This window comes from Oryx dammah, unplaced genomic scaffold (assembly GCF_014754425.2).
Source record: "Oryx dammah isolate SB20612 unplaced genomic scaffold, SCBI_Odam_1.1 HiC_scaffold_28, whole genome shotgun sequence".
NCBI lineage: Eukaryota > Metazoa > Chordata > Mammalia > Artiodactyla > Bovidae > Oryx > Oryx dammah.
Genome location: NW_024070212.1, coordinates 104,543,364 through 104,563,205, shown reverse-complemented (window position 1 = coordinate 104,563,205; position 19,842 = coordinate 104,543,364). Strand labels below are relative to the sequence as shown.

At 42.8% G+C, this 19,842-nt stretch overlaps 1 protein-coding gene across 10 annotated transcripts in view; it reads left to right on the top strand.

Moving 5' to 3' along the window:
- Positions 1 to 19,842, top strand: part of MACF1 (microtubule actin crosslinking factor 1) — a 336,445-nt gene that overhangs the window by 181,200 nt on the left and 135,403 nt on the right. For 9 of the 10 annotated variants that reach the window (XM_040231602.1, XM_040231599.1, XM_040231601.1 and 6 more), the window contains exons 16-29: positions 236 to 313; positions 888 to 1,049; positions 2,117 to 2,221; positions 2,832 to 2,927; positions 4,136 to 4,261; positions 6,752 to 6,904; positions 9,600 to 9,754; positions 10,154 to 10,280; positions 10,686 to 10,869; positions 11,310 to 11,479; positions 16,582 to 16,760; positions 17,442 to 17,580; positions 18,248 to 18,441; positions 19,513 to 19,675. In XM_040231602.1, coding sequence (XP_040087536.1) covers positions 236 to 313; positions 888 to 1,049; positions 2,117 to 2,221; positions 2,832 to 2,927; positions 4,136 to 4,261; positions 6,752 to 6,904; positions 9,600 to 9,754; positions 10,154 to 10,280; positions 10,686 to 10,869; positions 11,310 to 11,479; positions 16,582 to 16,760; positions 17,442 to 17,580; positions 18,248 to 18,441; positions 19,513 to 19,675 — 2,031 coding nt within the window. Of the gene's footprint in view, positions 1 to 235; positions 314 to 887; positions 1,050 to 2,116; positions 2,222 to 2,831; positions 2,928 to 4,135; positions 4,262 to 5,752; positions 5,759 to 6,751; positions 6,905 to 9,599; positions 9,755 to 10,153; positions 10,281 to 10,685; positions 10,870 to 11,309; positions 11,480 to 16,581; positions 16,761 to 17,441; positions 17,581 to 18,247; positions 18,442 to 19,512; positions 19,676 to 19,842 lie in introns of all 10 variants that reach the window. The other variant, XM_040231594.1, reaches the window with a different exon arrangement.

Sequence of the window (19,842 nt, the reverse complement as noted above, 5' to 3'; positions counted from 1 at the left end):
GCTGGAAGCAGAAGACCATGAGGTCTGTGAAGCGTCTTCCTCTGCTAGGCTGCCCACACTCAGTGCTGCTCTGAGCTGTCAAATCTCAGCCAGAGATGCCCCATCCAAAGTGCTGACTCTCAGAGTGACTAATCTCTGTCAGTGTGCAGACGTAATATTTATATAGTTGAAAGCATACCATAGATATAGTTTACTTTTTCCCTAATATATTTTTATCTCATTCTTTTCTTATCAGGGAAAAATGTCCCAAAATTTCCATACCAGTTATGTTGAAACTCTTGGAAAGCTGGAGACACAGTATTGTAAATTGAAGGTGAGTTTTGACTAACTCTGTTTTTTTCTGTTCATGGAGCGTGTGGTTCCCTAATTCAGAAGGCTCTTGGTTTGGGCCCGTTTTGGTTTTCTATTTATTCGGTTATCTTGTTTCCTGTGCAGTTGTTCATATGTATCAGAACATTTTTCTCAGTTTTCTTCCTGGGTTAGAAACCACTGCCCCAGAAAGTTTGAAGTAGAGCTTATCATAGTTATTATGCTTCACCAAAGCAGTGGCCATCAAAACTCAAAGTTTGAGATTGACAGGACAGGGACCCCTCTTCTGTTTGTTCTTCATTCTTGTATTCAAGATTGTGCAGAGTAGGACTGGCCCAGGATCATTCTTTATCCACGAAGTCCCAAACAGGCCTGGCATGTTCTCACTTCCAGCTAGGATTGACACGGGAGTCCTATACCAAACTTGTACTAAATTTAAAACTGAGGAGAAACACCCAGAGATTTAAAAAGCAAAGCTAAATTCATTTCCTCAGCCATTCTTTGCTTTGATGTCAAATGTGCTATATTCTATAGATGAAAGGCTGACAGTCTAACCTTGTAATCCTTCCTTTGTCTAGGAAACTTCTAGCTTCCGGATGAGGCACCTTCAGAGCCTGCATAAATTTGTCTCGAGAGCTACAGCTGAGTTGATCTGGTTGAATGAGAAGGAGGAGGAGGAACTAGCATATGACTGGAGTGACAACAATCCCAATATCTCAGCCAAGAAAAATTACTTCTCTGTGAGTCTAGCACAACAGACCTGTCATATTTGGTAACAGCAGCAGCAGAAGCCAGCGGGGCTGGTCTGAGAGCCTGGGTTTTGGGATTTGCATTTTGCTAGATAGAATAGGGACCCTGCTTAATATATCTGTTCCTGTGAGAAACTGTATATGGAGAGAGGGGAAATCAGGCTCTAAAATGAATTTATTTGGAATGTAGTTAGAAAGGCAGTGTCTTGGGTGACGAGCACAGCGGTCTGCAAATTGAATCATTTTAGAAGCAATTTAACTTTGTGGTCAAGGTTATAGACTTTGGAATGAGATAGACCTTAAGTGAAATTCTTATTCCTCTGCTTGTTAGCTCTGTGACCTTGGTAAGTCATTTACTCTCCTTGGACCTTTGTAAAATGGGATAATAGTGACCCTTCAAAGGGTTGTGTAAAAGGCTGAGTAACATCTAGCAAGTGAATATAGTACAAGGCTTAATATTGTTTAACTGAGGTGTATTCTTGGCTTCTTATAAATTCTGAATTCTCTGAAGTATGATTATTCTCAAGTAAAGGCGAAATGATACTGTAATACAGTAAATAATCTGTAAGAACGAAACCTAGGCTATGATAGAGACATAAGGAAAGTGCTCAGAGAGCATCAGAGAGAAGAGGTCAAATCTGATAGCAAGGATCAGTACCCAGCGGCACAGAAGAGCTGGCCTCTAAACTGGAGCCTAAAGCGTTAACAGAACCTAGAGCCGGCCAGTCAGCTGTGTGGGTCAGGCGCCGCGTCAGTGGGGGCTGATGCGAGCCCTCTCCTCCAGCCTCGTTCCCTCCTTTCTTGCCTTCAGCCTCTCCTGTGTTCCCCTGCTTACTCACATCTGGCTCAGGTCCTGTATCTGTTGTGAGTCACTCTCCAGTGATTCCAGCATTTTTGCTCTTCTCTAAAATCCTCTGGCACATACCGTTCATGCATCTCATTTTGGCACTAACCCTGGGTTGCCGGCTCCTGTAAAGCAGGGTAGGGAACACAGCCCTCTCTTTATTTCTACTCCTTCCTAATAGCGCCTACTGAATAAAGCTGAACTCAATTTTCAGGAGCTGACAGTGGAACTAGAGCAGAAACAGGACGTATTTCGGTCTCTGCAAGATACAGCCGAGCTGCTGTCCCTTGAGAACCACCCCGCCAAGCAGACTGTGGAGGTGCGTGTGACTTGAGGGTGTGAGGGTCAAGTGCACAGAGGTTGTAATTATACAAGTGTTCACATCAAAGACTTAGCTCTGCTAAGGGGCCTGGAGGACGCATCCAGGATCATGCAGCTTAGGTCTTCTCGCTTTACACCCTAGCCCCCTAAAGACCGCAGAGAGTTGTGATAATAACCTAACGAGGACACTGTGAGAAACCCCAGAAGCGATATCAACTCCTGACTTCATGGGGAAAGTGACCTGAACCATATTTTTTCACAGAACTGTCTAGACATATCCTGCCTCTTGGGTGTGGTGCCTGTGGCCAGGGAAGAGGCAGTGGAGGCAGCAGAGGGATTGACTTAGGCCTGGGTTTGCTGTCCCCATCAATTGGTTGCAACTGAGTGTAGAAGAGGCCTTTTCTGTGTAACCTCTTTTAACAAAACCATGTTGGATAAAAGACAGGCCTCTCTTTTGTGGGGAGCTTTGAGCTGATGCCAGCCAAGTATCTCATGTGTCCTCTGTGGGCCTCTGGCACTAGCGGAAGTGTAGCTGGACGAGTGCATCGCACACATGTGGCAGGCCTGTTAAACCCCTGCCCTTCTGTCCGTGTGCCTGGTCGTTGCAGGCTTACAGCGCCGCTGTCCAGTCCCAGTTGCAGTGGATGAAGCAGCTGTGCTTGTGTGTCGAGCAGCACCTGAAAGAGAATACTGCTTATTTTCAGGTACCTGGGCTGTGTGTGTGTGTGTGCATGCGTGTGCGCCCGAGCATCAGAAAGGATGGCTCTGTTTTCATCAGAGGGGATACCTTTTTTCATTCAGGCAAGAGACTGTAAGTGTGATTGCCTGTGCTGGTGTGTGCCGGCAAGCATGCACACGGGATGGGTGAGGTTAAAAACACATCTGTGTCAGTGAACCTTTACTGCACAGACCACGACCCCAAAAGTTAGTTGCTTAGAGCAAGGACCATCAGTCAGCTCGAGAGACTCTGGTTTGGTGGTTTGGGCTAGGCTCAGCTGAAGATTTTTTCTCGTCTTGCCTGGGTGACGCATGGCTGCAGGCAGTTGGCAGGCAGGCTGGGGGCTGGTTGGTCTCAAATTGTGTCACTCCCATGTCAGACAGTAGACTGGAGTGACAAGTCAGTATGCAAGTCTCTAGCATCCAGTAGGCTGTCCTACTGGATCCTTTAAAAATTTTTTTTCTGCCTGTTTTTGATTTTCCTGGAGGCTCAAGTGGCACATGACAGTTAATAAAATGACTCTAGAGGTAGAGGGTAGCAGGGAAACAAAAACTCCACTGGAGTGGGAAAGAGTAGCAGTGTTCCACAAGTAGCCAGAGAAAGCGTGTCCCAGTGCACAAGTTCTTTTTTCTGCTGTGACATATATTAATGTGCCATTGGCTAAAGCAAGCCCAGCTTAGGGAGGGCTTTGCTGGGGGATAAAAATAGATCTACCTCCTGATGGAAGGGACTGTAAAATATCAGAACTTTTTTTTTTTTTCCTTCATCAGTCTATCACCACATCAAGAACATACTGCTTGTTTTCAGGTGAGGGTGGGAGGAGGAAATAAGCCATTATCTCTGTTTGGATTTTTGCTGCTTAATTAAATAAGCTTCCTGATCATTTTGTAATCATTTCAATAAATTGAAACACATGATCCCTCAACCTCTAGGCTTTTCATGAAATAGACCTGACAGTCAAGTGCTGTCACTAGCCAGCACACAAGGAGAAAGAGCAGTGGTTTCCAAAGGGCGAAGCAGACTAACTCTTGTATTGGGTTCAGTGGGCTTTGTGGCAGCCAGCCCTGCTATTTCCCTGGCGTGGCCTTTGTGATCCAGGACTGTCTAATCAACTGGCACAGTGGGGTTGTTCTGTCTCCATCTTGATATCATGATGCACTGAGCACCAGGTGGCCTTCCCTCTTATCCCCGCAGTTCTTCAGTGACGCTCGAGACCTGGAGTCATTCTTGAGGAACCTCCAAGATTCCATCAAACGGAAGTATTCCTGCGACCACAGCACCAGCTTGTCCCGCCTGGAGGACCTGCTGCAGGACTCCATGGTGGGTGTTGCGTCAGTGGGATGCCTGCTTCTGGGAAGCAGAGTAAACCTGTCAGCTGCTGCTGTTCATATCCTTGAAAGCGCCAGGGCTGCGGGTCATTGCTGTAAAGTTTGGCTCACATTCGATTGGAGTTTGATCAATGTGGTTCTTTTTCTCTTTTCTTAAAGAAGGTGCTAATAAGAGTCTTTGGGGTATGCTCTTGAAGTAAGGGCCTGGCCATGTGCCCCGAGCCACATGGTGTTCATCACTGTTTCTTTGCATTGTTCCTTGTTTTAATTGAGTAGTTGGAGCCACAGGTGGGGTGTAGAGCATGAAAAATAGGGTTGATGGGATTAGCTGACACCAAATTCTTTTTCACTCTCTTGTGCAAAGAGAATTAAAATACCAATGAACTAGACCTGAGCCAATTTTTTCTGCTTTGGAAATTTTCTTTTGGTAACAATGAGATATTTGAAACATTAATATCTTATTTAGATGTAATACAGTATCTATCCAGTTTATTTATGTAGCAGTATTAACTTTTTAAAAATAGTTTTGCATGCAGGATTTAATCCAAGTCAAGTTTATGTTATCCAATGAACTATTCCTTCAGTGGTGTTGGTAGTAAAAGTCAGCAGCAGATTACTTACTAAGCATATATTATATAGTTAACAAGATGGGGCTCAAACTACATCTCAAATTAAGATGGAAATATATATTTAATAGGGAAATTACTTTTCCTTTGTGGGAAGCCAAGGGGAGTCTCACATTTCAGTAACAAGTTATAAGTAAGAGAACCATTATTACCCCAAATAGTGTCATTTTCTTCTTCTTCTTCTTTTTTTTTTTTTGGCGTGGGTGAGACTTGGGAATTTTTGAACATTAATTGATTGAAAAAAAAAATGCTTTCAGGTATTGTAAAGCTATGAATGAATTTAGGCTCAGTGGTTTCACCTGAGCAAAGAATTTGTGAACTGAATTAATTTGGAATGAAGGGTAAAGACCTGACTTTTCCGATGTCTCTAGAATGTCTCTCAGAGGCACATCAAGTATGAAGGAGGAATATAATAATCCTTGGCTATTATCTCCTCCCTCCCACAGAGTACCTTCCTGTCGTAGGGTAACTCCTCTGCAGGTGTTGTCCTATCTCCTCTTCTCGAGGGTCGCTGCTCTGCTCCCTCCTCTCCAGGTCAGGGGCATCGAGTTGGCGGCGTCATCGGGGCATGGAGTCACCTGGGTCTGCTCCGCTGCTTGTCCGTCAGGTTCGGGAGCATCTGTCATGGCTTCTGGTTCTTTTCAGACCTTGTACCACGCTGAGCACTTGGTCTCTGGAGCTTGAGATGTTTGGCTATGGGTTAGACAGAAATTGACATCTTTATTGCAAGGAAACTGAAATGGGTAGACCAGCTCTCAAGAATGGAACAATGTGGCTGTCTCCCTGACATATTCCATTCCTCTCTCTTAACTAATAAGTTAAAGTTGTATTTCTTCCAATCATGCTCCCGGGGACAGGCACAGGTAGTTTGTTTAAGCATTTCTTTTTCTCTACTTGCATATTCTTAATTCTTTAATGGCATTTCTTAACATTATTAACTCTTTACGCTCATCACATCTACTTCCATCCTAAGAAAGCCCTCTTCTGGGGACTTTTTAATAAGTCAAAATGATCTTGAAACATCCTGGTTAATAGATAAAAGTTGTCTTTTACTCTCTAATGGAATTGGTAGTAGATTGCTACCAATTTTGTTGATAAGAAGTTCATTAGTTTTTAAGAAAATTGGGTTTGCAGAGACTTGAGAGTTTCAGTTTTGCATGAGATCTCTTTCAAATCAATCAAATTTATATAAATATTACACAGCAAGACTCCAAAAGGTAAACCCTAAATTGTTTATCACAATACCTTCACCAACAACTTTGATTTATAGGTTGTTGGTTGAAGAGCTAAGATCTTTCTCTAGAAAGTTTGATTCAATCTAAGAAAGTAAAATATTTCTAATAGAGCTTGGGAGATAACATTATTTAAAAAAGAAAAAAATTAAAAGAGCATAACTCTAACTTCTCCTAAGCAGAGAGGCAAGAGCTGGCTTCTGTCAGTGAGAAACTGAATAATAATAATAATAACAACCACAACCTAGTTATTATCATTGTTTTTAATTTCCATGTTCTCTGAACCTTATTTGGCAAAATCCTTTGTTAGCTGTATTTGGCAGCTAGAAATTCTTATTTTGTTTTGTTTATTTATTATTTGCTTTTGCATGTGGCTTTATGGTTCATTGAAAACTGCACAGGGAGAAAGCTGCAAAATTTGAGTATAAATGCACTTGGTAGCAGACAGAAGCATCCCCTCCTGTCTTCTTTATCCCTGTGTTTTTCTAAGATGGCTCCACCAAGGATCCCTACTTAACCGAGAAGTGACGTTCTCAGAGGGAGTGGAGCACTCAGTTTTCTTTGTTGACTCAGTCTCCCGAGGAGCAACATTAATGTCTCTTTGGTTTTCTTCTCATTTTGTAGGATGAAAAGGAGCAGCTTATACAATCCAAGAGTTCCGTTGCCAGTCTTGTTGGGAGATCAAAATCCATTGTTCAGCTAAAGCCACGCAGTCCTGACCACATGCTAAAGAGCACCATTTCCGTGAAGGCCATCTGTGACTACCGGCAGATCGAGGTGAGGAGGTGGGGAGGGTACCTCCTGCTCCAAAGGGAGACAAGGGACAAGGGAAGCCTTCAGTCAGGGTTATGATAGTAAGGAAAGATCAAATGATGAGAGTTCCGTTGTTAGAACTTCGGTTCAGTTCAGTTCAGCTCAGTCGCTCAGTCGTGTCCCACTCTTTGCGACCCCATGAATCGCAGCACGCCAGGCCTCCCTGTCCATCACCAACTCCCGGAGTTCACTCAAGCTCATGTCCATTGAGTCGGTGATGCCATCCAGCCATCTCATCCTCCATCGTCCCCTTCTCCTCCTGCCCCCAATCCCTCCCAGCATCAGAGTCTTTTCCAATGAGTCAACTCTTCGCATGAGGTGGCCAAAGTACTGGAGTTTCAGCTTTAGCATCAGTCCTTCCAAAGAAGGATCACCCAGGGCTGATCTCCTTTAGAACGGACTGGTTGGATCTCCTTGCAATCCAAGGGACTCTCAAGAGTCTTCCCCAACACCACAGTTCAAAAGCATCAATTCTTCGGCGCTCAGCTTTCTTCACAGTCCAACTCTCACATCCATACATGACCACTGGAAAAACCATAGCCTTGACTAGATGGACCTTTGTTGGCTAAATAATGTCTCTGCTTTTCAATATGCTATCTAGGTTGATCATAACTTTTCTTCCAAGGAGTAAGTGTCTTTTAATTTCATGGCTGCAGTCGCCATCTGCAGTGATTTTGGAGCCCCCCAAAATAAAGTCTGACACTGTTTCCACTGTTTCCCCATCTATTTCCCATGAAGTGATGGGACCAGATGCCATGATCTTTGTTTTCTGAATGTCGAGCTTTAAGCCAACCTTTTCACTCTCCTCTTTCACTTTCATCAAGAAGCATTTTAGTTCCTCTTCACTTTCTGCCATAAGGGTGGTGTCATCTGCATATCTGAGGTTATTGATATTTCTCCCGGCAATCTTGATTCTAGCTTGTGCTTCTTCCAGCCCAGCATTTCTCACGACGTCCTCTGCATAGAAGTTAAATAAGCAGGGTGACAATATACAGCCTTGACATACTCCTTTTCCTATTTGGAACCAGTCTGTTGTTCCATGTCCAGTTCTAACTATTGCTTCCTGACCTGCATATAGGTTTCTCAAGAACTTAAACATGCTCAAATCTATCATTAAAAACATAAGCCTCAACTGTACAATCTTGACCTGCTCCCTGCCTCAGTAACTGACATCATTATCTACCCAGTTGCCTAAGAGTGGCTAGAAATGGGGCTTTTTAACGTCCTAGAGAGATCCATGACTCCTCTCCTCTTTTCCTACAGCTGCTACCAAGTCAGCATTTGTAAAGAAACACCCCTTATTGTGCTTCCCAGGTGATGCAGTGGTAAAGAACCGGCCTGCCAGTGCAGGAGACGTGGGTTCACTCCCTGGGTCCAGAAGATCCCCTGGAGTAGGAAATGGCAACCCACTCTAGTATTCTTGCCTGGAAAATCCCGTGGACAGAGGAGCCTGGCGGCTACAGTCCATGAGATCACAAAAAGTCAGACACAACTTGAGCACACACATACATACACACACACAGATATCCCTGAAGTATTTTTTCTGTCCCTGCTGCTTCTACCTAAATCAGACCCACTTGGATTATTGCATCAGCCTCCCATTCAGTGTATTCTTTATCCTACCACCAGCATGAACTTAAAAAAAAAAAAAATCTCTCCCCTGCCTAAGTCCTACAACAATTCTCCATTTGTTCTTATTAATTTTATTTTTTAAGATTTTTTTCCCACATGGGCCACTTTCAAAGTCTTTATTGAATTTGTTGCAGTATTTTTTCTGTTTCATGTTTTGGTTTTTTGGCTACGAGGCACATGGTATCTTAGCTCCAATCCTGACCAGGGACTGAACCTGCACTCCCTGCGTTGGAAGACAAAGTCTTAACCACTGGAACCCCAGGGAGGTTGCCCCATTTCTTTTCAGAAAGTCTGAATTCCTTAATGTGGCTTCAGAGTCTTGAATAATCTCTTTACCCCTCCAGCAAAGACCGGGTCTTTTGCCTTCCATGCATTCCCTGGTAAACTGAGTTTGTCACACAGTTTTGTAACCAAGTAGCACATCAGAATATGTGGGATATGTATCTCTAGTGGCCTAGCGTACTTCCGAGCACATAGTAGGCTCAGTAAATATGTGTTATACCAAAGAACGAATGACCTCTTCCTGTGCTTTTCTTTATCTCAATATTTCTGTCTATAAATTAGACAGAAACTAATAATACTGGTTACCTGTCTCCCAAGAGAAAGAGCTGATGATTTCAAATGCTTAAACATTTCAGGGATTTGAGTGGGGTGACAGGAAGGGAGGATGTGGAAGTATCACAAAAGCAAAGTTGTATTATATCCGTTTAATTTTTACTGTGTTCATTGTGGATACAGAGATTGCTCTTGGAGCTCTGACATTCTCCATATAACTGTCATGTCTGAGTTACTCGACATGTAACAGCATTTAATAAACACTTGCTTCATTTATTTCTTTCATGTTGCAACCATCCCTGGGTTGTATATTTATATACATTATCTTTTTTGTCAAAATCAGAAACTTTCCCTAGGTGATAAAGATCTCCAAAATGATTTTTCCTTAAAGATTTCATAGCCTTGGGATCAGGCACCAGGTAATAATAGGTTGTTTATCCATTAGCAATAACTTATAAGTTTGTCTTTTCAGATAACTATTTGCAAGAATGATGAATGTGTATTGGAAGATAACTCACAAAGGACCAAGTGGAAAGTGATCAGCCCCACAGGGAACGAGGCGATGGTGCCGTCAGTCTGCTTCCTCATCCCCCCACCCAATAAGGATGCCATGGAGACGGCCAGCAGGTACTGGCTCAGCTGCCACCCTGTGCTTCCACCTCTGCCCTTTGTGGGTGAACTGATGGAGGGATGGAGGGATGAATCTGTGTTTGCTTTCTAAGAATTGTTGTAATTTTTCAAAAATTTCAAATGGAGTTATTTTGTCTCTATTTTGTCTGTCATTGCTTTTCCACTCTGACTTCTCATATTATCAATATATTCAGGTAACATTTATGATATTGCTAAATATGTGCTTGAGAATATCAATTAATTTAGGTTTAAAGATTCCTATGTTGTTAGTATTTATATTGTTGCCTTTCTCTGCTCAGCTCTGCTGAGACAATCACGTTTTTTTTCCCTTAGAAGGTCTCTAGGGTGGACCTCGGGCCTTAGAAAAGCTATAGCCAGGTTTTGTGTTGCTTGTAGGGTGGAGCAATCTTATCAGAAGGTGATGGCCCTTTGGCATCAATTACATGTCAACACCAAAAGCCTTATCTCCTGGAACTATCTGAGGAAGGACCTTGACCTTGTAAAGACCTGGAATCTGGAAAAGGTAATTATGGAAGCTTTAACCCAGGCTTATAGCCTATTGGCAAGTTTTATTTTTTCAGCAGGAAGTTTTTTCTATTACTGTGAGACTCCTACTCACCCAATTAGTGGGAAATGAAGTCAGGGATACTGTTTCAGGGTTAGGAGCTTGAGGATATTAGAAACTAAAACCTTTTGGATAAATGTGCGGAATAGGGGATTGCTGGTGAATTGGCCGTCATTAAGGTTTGCATCTGAGAGGGCACAGAGTGCTTCTGAGATGCTAGTAATGTCCTGCTTCTTGATCCGAATGCTGATTTCATGGACACATTCAATTTGTGAAAAATCAACATGTTTATAAATATGGTTTGTGCACTATTTTGTATTACATTTCGATTCCATTGAAGTGTCCACTTTTTTTTCTCTGCAGCTCCGCTCCTCAGCACCTGGGGAGTACCACCAGGTTATGAAGAATCTGCAGGCCCACTACGAAGACTTTCTGCAGGAGAGTCGTGACTCGGCCCTCTTCTCAGTGGCTGACCGTCTTCGCTTGGAAGAGGAGGTGGAGGCGTGTAAAACCCATTTCCAGCACCTGATGAAGTCCATGGAGAATGGTATGTGCCTTGGGAAGAGGGAGGGGAAAGGTGGAATGAAAGCCCTGAAGGGTGCTGCTCGACCCTTCGTAGAAACTAGAAAGTATCATCACCACCTTTTTACCACTTGCATTCTAGAAAAGCTTGAGATAGCGAATAACTCACAGAGATGAATTATCAAAATCAGATCATGGAAGAAAAGGCTGTATTTTATTCATTATTGCTAATAAACGTATCCCGTTTTCTTGTGGAAATTGTGTATTTGGACCTCAAAGATCAGTATATAATGCAGGGAGTTTGGGAACAGGCAGAAGGTTTCCCATATAAGGCTTTGCTTTCATTCATGGAGTATCAGCTCTGCTAGAACCAGTGGTACTCGGTCTAAGGGTAAATCTGTTTTTCTCAAGTTTGCTGATCTCTGTTGTGGTGCTTAATGGTCTTCTGTGCTTGTACATTCACAGAGGACAAAGAGGAAACTGTGGCCAAGATGTACATTTCAGAGCTGAAGAATATCCGGCTGCGTCTGGAGGATTGTGAACAGAGGCTAATCCAGCGAATTCAGTCCCCAGCCAGCTCTAGGACTGACAAAGATGCTCGGCAAGACAATGCGTTAAGGATTGCAGAACAAGAGGTAAGCCTTTAGAGCAAGGCAGGTGCTCTAAGACTGCTCAGCAGAGCTGCTGCTTTCCGCTCTGAACCTTACACGTATGTTATATTCTGTGACATGGTTACTGTCAGTCACGTGACTCCACAAATAGTACGGAAAGGCTCAGATTCTGCTCTGGGCTCTGATGTACGCTTTTCTCTGTGACTTTGAGCAAATTCTTTTTTTTTTTTTTGAAGATGTTTTTGATGTGGACCTTTTTTTTCTAAGTCTTTGTTGAATTCTGTACAGTATTGCTTCTGTTTTATGTTTTGGTTTTCTGACCATGAGGCATGTGGGATCTTAGCTCCCCAACGAGGGATCCAACCCACACCTCCCTGCATTGGAAGGCAAAGGCATAACCCCTGGCCTGCCAGGGAAGCCCCTGTGCAAATTACTTCTCATCCTTAGTTTCCTTTTATTCAGAAAATGGAGATAGTACGACCCTCCATCCATAGAAGAACTATAGGTGGAGATGCGTGACATTGTGCAGGAGGCAATAAGCAAGACTATCGCCAAGAAACAGAAATGCAAAAAGGCAAAATGATTGTCTGAGGAGGCCTTACAAGTAGCTGAGAACAGAAAAGAACCTAAAGGCAAAGATATATACCCATTTGAATGCAGAGTTCCAAAGAACAGCAAGGAGAGATAAGAAAGCCTTCCTCAGTAATCAATGCAAAGAAATAGAGGAAAACAATAGACTGGGAAGGACTAGAGATCTCTTCAAGAAAATTAAGATACCAAGGGATCATTTCATGCAAAGATGAGCACAATAAAGGACAGAAATGGTATGGACCCAACAGAAGCTGAAGATATTAAGAACAAGTGGCCAGAATAAACAGAAGAACTATACAAAAAATATCTTCACGACCCAGATAATCACAATGGTGTGATCACTCACCTAGAGCCAGACATCCTGGAATGTGAAGTCAAGTGGGCCTTAGGAAGCATCACTATGAACAAAGCTAGTGGAGGTGATGGAATTCCAGTTGAGCTGTTTCACATCCTAAAAGATGATGCTGTGAAAGTGCTGCACTCAGTATGCCAGCAAATCGGGAAAACTCAGCAGTGGCCACAGGACTGGAAAATGTCAGTTTTCATTCCAATCCCAAAGAAAGGCAATGCCAAAGAATGCTCAAACTACCACACAATTGCACTCATCTCACACGCTAGCACAAGCTTCAGCGTACATGAACCATGAACTTCCAGATGTTCAAGCTGGATTTAGAAAAGGCAGAGGAACCAGAGATAAAATTGCCAGCATCCACTGAATCATCAAAAAAGTGAGAGAGTTCCAGAAAAACATCTACTTTTGCTTTATTGACTACACCAAAGCCTTTGACTGTGTGGATCCCAAGAAACTGTGGAAAATTCTGAAAGAGATGGGAATACCAGACCATCTGACCTGCCTCCTGAGAAGTCTATAGGCAGGTCAAGAAGCAACACTTAGAACTGGACATGGAACAACAGACTGGTTCCAAATTGGGAAAGGAGTATGTCAAGGCTCTATATTGTCACCCTGCTTATTTAACTTATATGCAGTGTACATCATGTGAAATGCTGGGCTGGATGAAGCACAAGCTGGAGTCAAGATTGCCAGGAGAAGTATCAATAACCTCAGATATGCAGATGACACCATTTTTATGGCAGAAAGCGAAAAAGAACTAAAGAGCCTCATGATGAAAGTGAAAGAGGAGAGTGAAAAAGCTGGCTTAAAACTCAACATTCAGAAAACGAAGATCATGGCATCTGGTCCCATCACTTCATGGCAAATAGGTGGGGAAGCAATGGAAACAGTGACAGACTTTATTATTGGGGGCTCCAAAATCACTGCAGATGGTGACTGCAGCCATGACATTAAAAGACGCTTACTCCTTAGAGGAAAAATTATGACCAACCTAGACAGCATATTAAAAAGCAGAGACATTACCTTACCAACAAAGGTCTGTCTAGCCAAAACTATGGTTTTTCCAGTAGTCATGTACGGATGTGAGAGCTGGACTATAAAGAAAGCTGAGCATCGAAGAATTGATGCTTTTGAACTGTGGTGTTGGAGAAGACTCTTAAGAGTCCTTTGGACTGCAAGGAGATCCAACCAGTGAATCCTAGAGGAAATCATTCCTGAATATTCATTGGAAGGACTGATGCTGAAGCTGAAACTCCAATACTTTGGCCACCTGATGCTAAGAACTGACTTATTGGAAAAGCCCCTGATGCTGGGAAAGATTGAAGGGGGAAGGAGAAGGGGCCGACAGAGGATAAGATGGTTGGATGGCATCACCAATGCAATGGACATGAGTTTGAGCAGGCTTTGGAAGTTGGTGATGGACTGGGAAGCCTGGTGTGCTACAGTCCATGGGGTTGCAAAGAATCAGACACAACTGAGCAATTGAACTGAACTGAACTATATGAGTCACAGAAGTTTTGAAAATTAAGTGATATAGTACATGTCATGAGCCTCCTGGAAAAGTAAAATGCTGTGAAAATGTAAGGTGGTATTCTTGATGTAAAAGCGGCAAATATTAATTGCTTTATTAAGTTTTGGGGGGCTTGCAATGAAAGTAAGCCAAAGGTCCTTGCTTTTGGCTTATAGTGTAGTTAAAGAAGAGCAGAAGGTTAAAGTCACAGTTAGAGATTTCAGTGTAAGAGATGTCATAAGAGAATAGCTAGTGTACCTCCAGATTTCCAAGCAAACATTGCTGTATGAATGTAGAGTGTTACTGGAACATTTCTACTTGGGGTGTGACAGGAGAGCTCTGTGAAGAATATTAGATTTGATCTAGGGGTTTAAAGGAAATGGAAAGGAATGCCTAATGAGTGAGTTTTCTCAACTGTCTCTGTAATTCCTAAGCCTTAAGAGAGGGATGAGAACCCAGTGTAATTTTCTTTGGTCAAAAAGAATCTGAGGCTGTGTGAGGCATGTCACTGTTCCTTCCTGTTCAGTCTCCAACTCTCTGCAACCCCATGGACTACAGCATGCCAGGCTTCCCTGCCCTTCACTATCTCCTGGAATTTGCTCAAACTCATGTCCACTGTGTTGATGATGCCATCCAACCATCTCATCTTCTGCTGCCCCTTCTGCTTTTGCCTTCAGTCTTTCCCAACGTTAGGGCCTTTTCCAGTGAGTCAGCTCTTTACATCAGGTGGCCAAAGTATTGGAGCTTCAGTTCTACTTCAGTCCTTCCAATGATTATTCAGGGTTGGTTTCCTCTAGAATTGATTGGTTTGATCTCCTTGCTGTCCAAGGGACTCTCTAGTCTTCTGTAGAACCAAAGTTTGAAAGCATCAGTTCTTCGGCTCTCAGCCTTCTTTATGGTCCAACTCTCACATCTGTACATGACTACCAGAAAAGCTTTGACTCTATGAATCTGGATCTTTGTCAGCAAACTGATGTTTCTGCTTTTTAATATGATGTCTAGGTTTGTTATAGCTTTTCTTCCAAGGAGCAAGTTCTTTTAATTTCATGACTGCAGTCACCGTCCACAGTGATTTTGAAACCCAAGAAAATAAAATCTGCCACTGTTTCCACTTTTTCCCCATCTGTGTGCCAGGAAGTGATAGGACCAGATACCATGATCTTTGTTTTTTGAATGTTGAGTTTCAAGCCAGCTTTTTCACTCTCCTCTTTCACCCCCATCAAGAGGCCCTTTACTTCCTCTTCACTTTCTGCCATTAGAAAACCACTCTAGTATTCTTGCCTCCAGATCCCCATAAACGGTATGAAAAGAGTCATGTCAAAGAAACCTATAATTCTCATATTGAAGTTTTTTTTTTTTACTTTTCTATAGTCATTCAAAATCTATTTGTCCCTGCAAAAGAGAGCATTCAAAGAAATTCAGGTTAATATTGAGCTCTTCTAAAGGAGTTTTTTTTTTTTTTTTAATTATTTTGAAATAGTTTTAGATATATAGAAAAGTTTTTATTCTCATGTAGCCTTCACTTGGATTCCAAAAATGTTACCATTTTTCTATATTTGCTTTGTCATTTTCTTCTAATAATAATAATAATCTTTTTTTGGAGAATAACTTCCAGACATGGTGCTCCTTTACCCCTATATACTTCAAAAAACAAGGATAGTCTCTTACATAACCACAGGACAGTGAATAAAATCAGGAAATGAACACTGATATTGAATATATTACTGTTATCTAAGACCTTAATTGAAATTTCTTTAATTGACCTAATAAATGCCTTTTAACCCACTCCAGTACTCTTGCCTGGAGAATCCCATGGAGGGAGGAGCCTGGTAGGCTACGGTCCATGGGGTCGCAAAGAGTTGGACACGACTGAGCGACATACTACTATTACTGAGTGGCTTGCAGGACCTTAGTTCCCTGACCAGGGATGCAATCTGTGCTCCCTGCACTGGACGTGCAGAGTCCTAACCACCAGACCACCAGGGGATATACCCATAATTGCCCTTTTGGTAGCATCTCCTACCTCAACAATTCCTGCTTCCTCTTACTTTTACCAGCCCCAACCCTAGAATCAGTGTCTCTCCAAGGAGTCTTGCTTTCTTTAGGTCCCTTTATTTAGGAACCAAGATCGGGTGCTGAGTGTGCTCATTTTTATTGGGCCTCTACTCTAGGCCTGCGCAGCAGATAGAGCATACACGTGACCACAAGTATTCGTATATATCTCTTTCCGTCCTGTTCCAAACCAATACCTCAGGGCTTATTCTAACCTCTCTTTTCTTCCATATTTGTAACTCCCTTCCTCAAGACTGAGAATCCTCCTTTACATTATCCATAATGTAAATTTACTTATTGCTTTATTCTAACATGTACAGATCATGGTTTCAGAACTGCCAACTCATAGTGTTACAGAAAGTAAACCTATTATCTAGAGTTTGTAATTCTTTTTGTCTTTATACTGAAGGCATGTCTGCAGTCAGGTCTGTGTTCAGAATTTATTTGTTTGTATTCTTTGCCCTGCTCTGCCTTCATTGCTGTGGCCTGGTTTATTGCATCATTCTCCTGTATATGACATTTGGTCTGTTTCTGATACTTTGCTGTTCTAAACTAGGACTTGTTGCTAACCTCTTGGTTCAGTTCTGGCTCTGTGTTTGTTTTGTGTCTTGTTCCTGGTAGCACACTCAAGAGGATCTGCAGCAGTTGAGGGCGGACTTGGATGCTGTTTCCGTGAAATGCAGCAGCTTTCTCCATCAGTCCTCATCTGGTTCCAGTGTCCCGACTCTGCGCTCGGAACTCAATCTGCTGGTGGAGAAAATGGACCATGTGTATGGTCTCTCCACTGTCTATTTAAACAAGTGAGTGAGTGAGAATTTGGGTCAAGAGGGCAATGTTTTCCATTCGGATGGGGAAAAAAAAGCATCTGGAATGTTTCATGAACAATTCAGGAAGATTGCAGGTTTTGAAGAGCTTGTACTCATAAAAAGAGACCTTGGCTTTAGTTCCAAATAACATGGAGTGGGTTCATTTGGGCTGCAGTGAACAAATGCTGGGAATATAGAAGAGAAGAAGGGGAGCTGATTTGCAGTTTTATGACTATTTCGAATCTCATTTCTGTTTGATTAGATCCTTCTTTTTAAAACAGAAAAAGGGACACTAAAGAAAGAGAAATTTTTATCTAGACTGCGTATTAGGCTTTGAGGGTCTTGCCTCTAGCCACACATCCACACCTATGACCTTGAGGAGATCTTGGAGTCTTCATGGTTTTGAGTGGGTTTCTGTCCTCAAGCCTGTTTTCTCGTGAGACCCCCACCATATGCACGCATGTGTGTGTGTGCCCCAGTGTCCTCCCAGCTATATTTCAATTGGCTTAAATTGGCAGTACATATACTGTGCTTGTTTTATGAAACCCTGTCATCATTTAGTAATGGTGACGTTGATTTTGACAGTTACACTTGGTGACTCTCTTGGTAGTGCTCCAGGTCCATAGCCCAGCTCTTAAAATGCATGTACTAATGGAAGTGATTTTATCCTCACAGGCTGAAGACAATCGATGTTATAGTACGTAGCATCCAGGATGCTGAACTCTTAGTCAAAGGTTATGAAATCAAGCTGAGTCAAGAAGAAGCAGTGCCAGCAGATCTTTCAGCTCTGGAGTCCCATCGGTCTACATTACGGGTTGGGTTTCCTAGTTCCTAGTTTGACTTAACATACTCATTGCTTGGGGTTAGCAGAGAAATGCAGTTTTGGATGGCATGCCACTGATTAAAGTTTGCATTCAAATTAGGCAGAATATTATATTTAATGTCTTTTTATGTAGGTCCAAAGAAGAGAGGATCGAGACATATGTCTAACCACAAAAGGGAGATAAAGGACCATGTTTCTCTATTTATTTTTTCCCTTTTCTCCCCAGTAAAGTCATAGTTCAATTGGATACAATCAATAGTTATGGTGTAAGTTTATAAATCACTTAGCTCTTACCTCCTTTGATCCTCACAAGCAACTCTGTGAGGTGGCTAGAGGAGGGAATTTTATCTCTATGTGCAGATAGAATACCAAGATTCAGATTGGCTAAGTGGCTTATCATGGTTTCATAGCTTATAAGTGGTGGAGTCAGGTTTCAAACACTCAAGTTTCAAACAGGTTTCTTGCACTTTTCTCTACTGGTTGCCTAGTGTGCCTAAGGACTATGGAGGCATTTCTGGCGCAAACACTGTAAAGTCTGGGTTTGAATCACAGATGTAACATGGAGCCAGCTATAGACAATAACTTGTTTTGTTCCTCAGTCTGAGTCCTTTTTATCATGGAGTATATTTAACCTGTTGCTCTGCTTGTGTTTTCATAGCACTGGCTTAGTGATGCGAAGGACAAGAATTCAGTGTTTTCAGTCCTGGATGAGGAAATTGGCAAGGCCAAGGTGGTGGCAGAGCAGCTGAGCCGTCTGACCCCAGAGCGAAACCTGGATTTGGAGCGCTGTCAGGAAAAAGGTTCCCAGCTACAAGACCGTTGGCACCGGGTCATTGCCCAGCTCGAGACCCGGTGAGTGATAGCCCCCCTCTTTTCTTCTCTAGGGTTCAGAAACTAGGTTTTAAATGAAAATAGAGTTATTTCTGTGTATGCTTATTTAAAGGCAGAGATTGGTCAGAATGTTGTCCAGAATGTATACTGTCAGTTAATGTCACACTGTCACTTAGTTTCTACCGCGTCCTGATGGATTCCTGCCTCTGAGTAAGCATGCACTCACTGATCAGGGAACGCCTGCTTCCCTGCAGTGGCAGCACGAGCCTTAACCACTGGACCACCAGGGAATTCTCTAGCTTTGATACTTAATATGAGTCATTATTCATAGTGGGGCTTTGCAGAATTTCTTGCTTCCTTTTCATTCACTAATTTAGTGTTTTTATGTGTTATTTGAGGTTCTGTTTTTGATGACTGATTTGAATAGGGAAGACAGAAAACCACCTATCTGAGGCCAGGCTAGTTAGGAAAATATATAGGGAGAGGGGTGATAGAGACTCATGTAAGTTTGGATTAATTCTTTATAATTGAATTATCATCCCAAGGCTGCTGCTGCTGCTGCTAAGTCGCTTCAGTTGTGTCCGACTCTGTGCAACCCCGGAGACAGCAGCCCAGCAGGCTCCCCGATCCCTGCTAGTGAGACTAATAAAAGTGGTATAAGAAGCTGTTACTGGAATTAACAGTAACTACTATTTTTCACCCACTCTACCCCTACTTTTCTCCCCAAGAAACCACAGTGAGTCATAAATCATGGCTGTACACTCTGACAGGTCCTCTATCACCAGGAGACCAAAGTGTACAGGCAGCACTACCTTATTCGCAACCCCGGTAATCCTTGGCAACATAGGTGAAAAAATTGACAGGGATTATCACAGGATGCCAGGCTTCAAAGCAGTTTCCAGGTCAGCAGGGCACGCCTGGTTTCCGCTCCCACTCAGTGTTGCATTGCTGTTCCCTCGAAATACAGATGTATTCATTCCTCTGTGGTCAAGCTCAGCTGGAGGCATGGCTGGGCTAAAGAGGGAACTGCCTTTTTTACTTAGTTGTATTTATACTAAGATATCTGATAGCAGTTTCCCTTTGCTTCTGCAGCCAATCTGAGCTAGAAAGTATCCAGGAAGTCCTGGGAGATTACCGAGCCTGCCATGGAACTCTCATCAAATGGATTGAGGAAACCACTGCCCAGCAGGAAATGATGAAGCCAGGCCAGGCTGAGGACAGCAGAGTACTCTCCGAGCAGCTCAGCCAGCAGACGGTGGGTGTGGCATGGCCCAGTGGAAGTCGCAGTCAACTTCCCCCCAAATGTCAAGACATTCTGAGCCCCTTCTGAAAAGGGTTCAAGCAGAATGGTCACTGGATACTGGTTTTGCATTAGGGCCTTCCAAGATTGGAAGGCCCCTTCTAATCCTGAGTTCCCCTGAG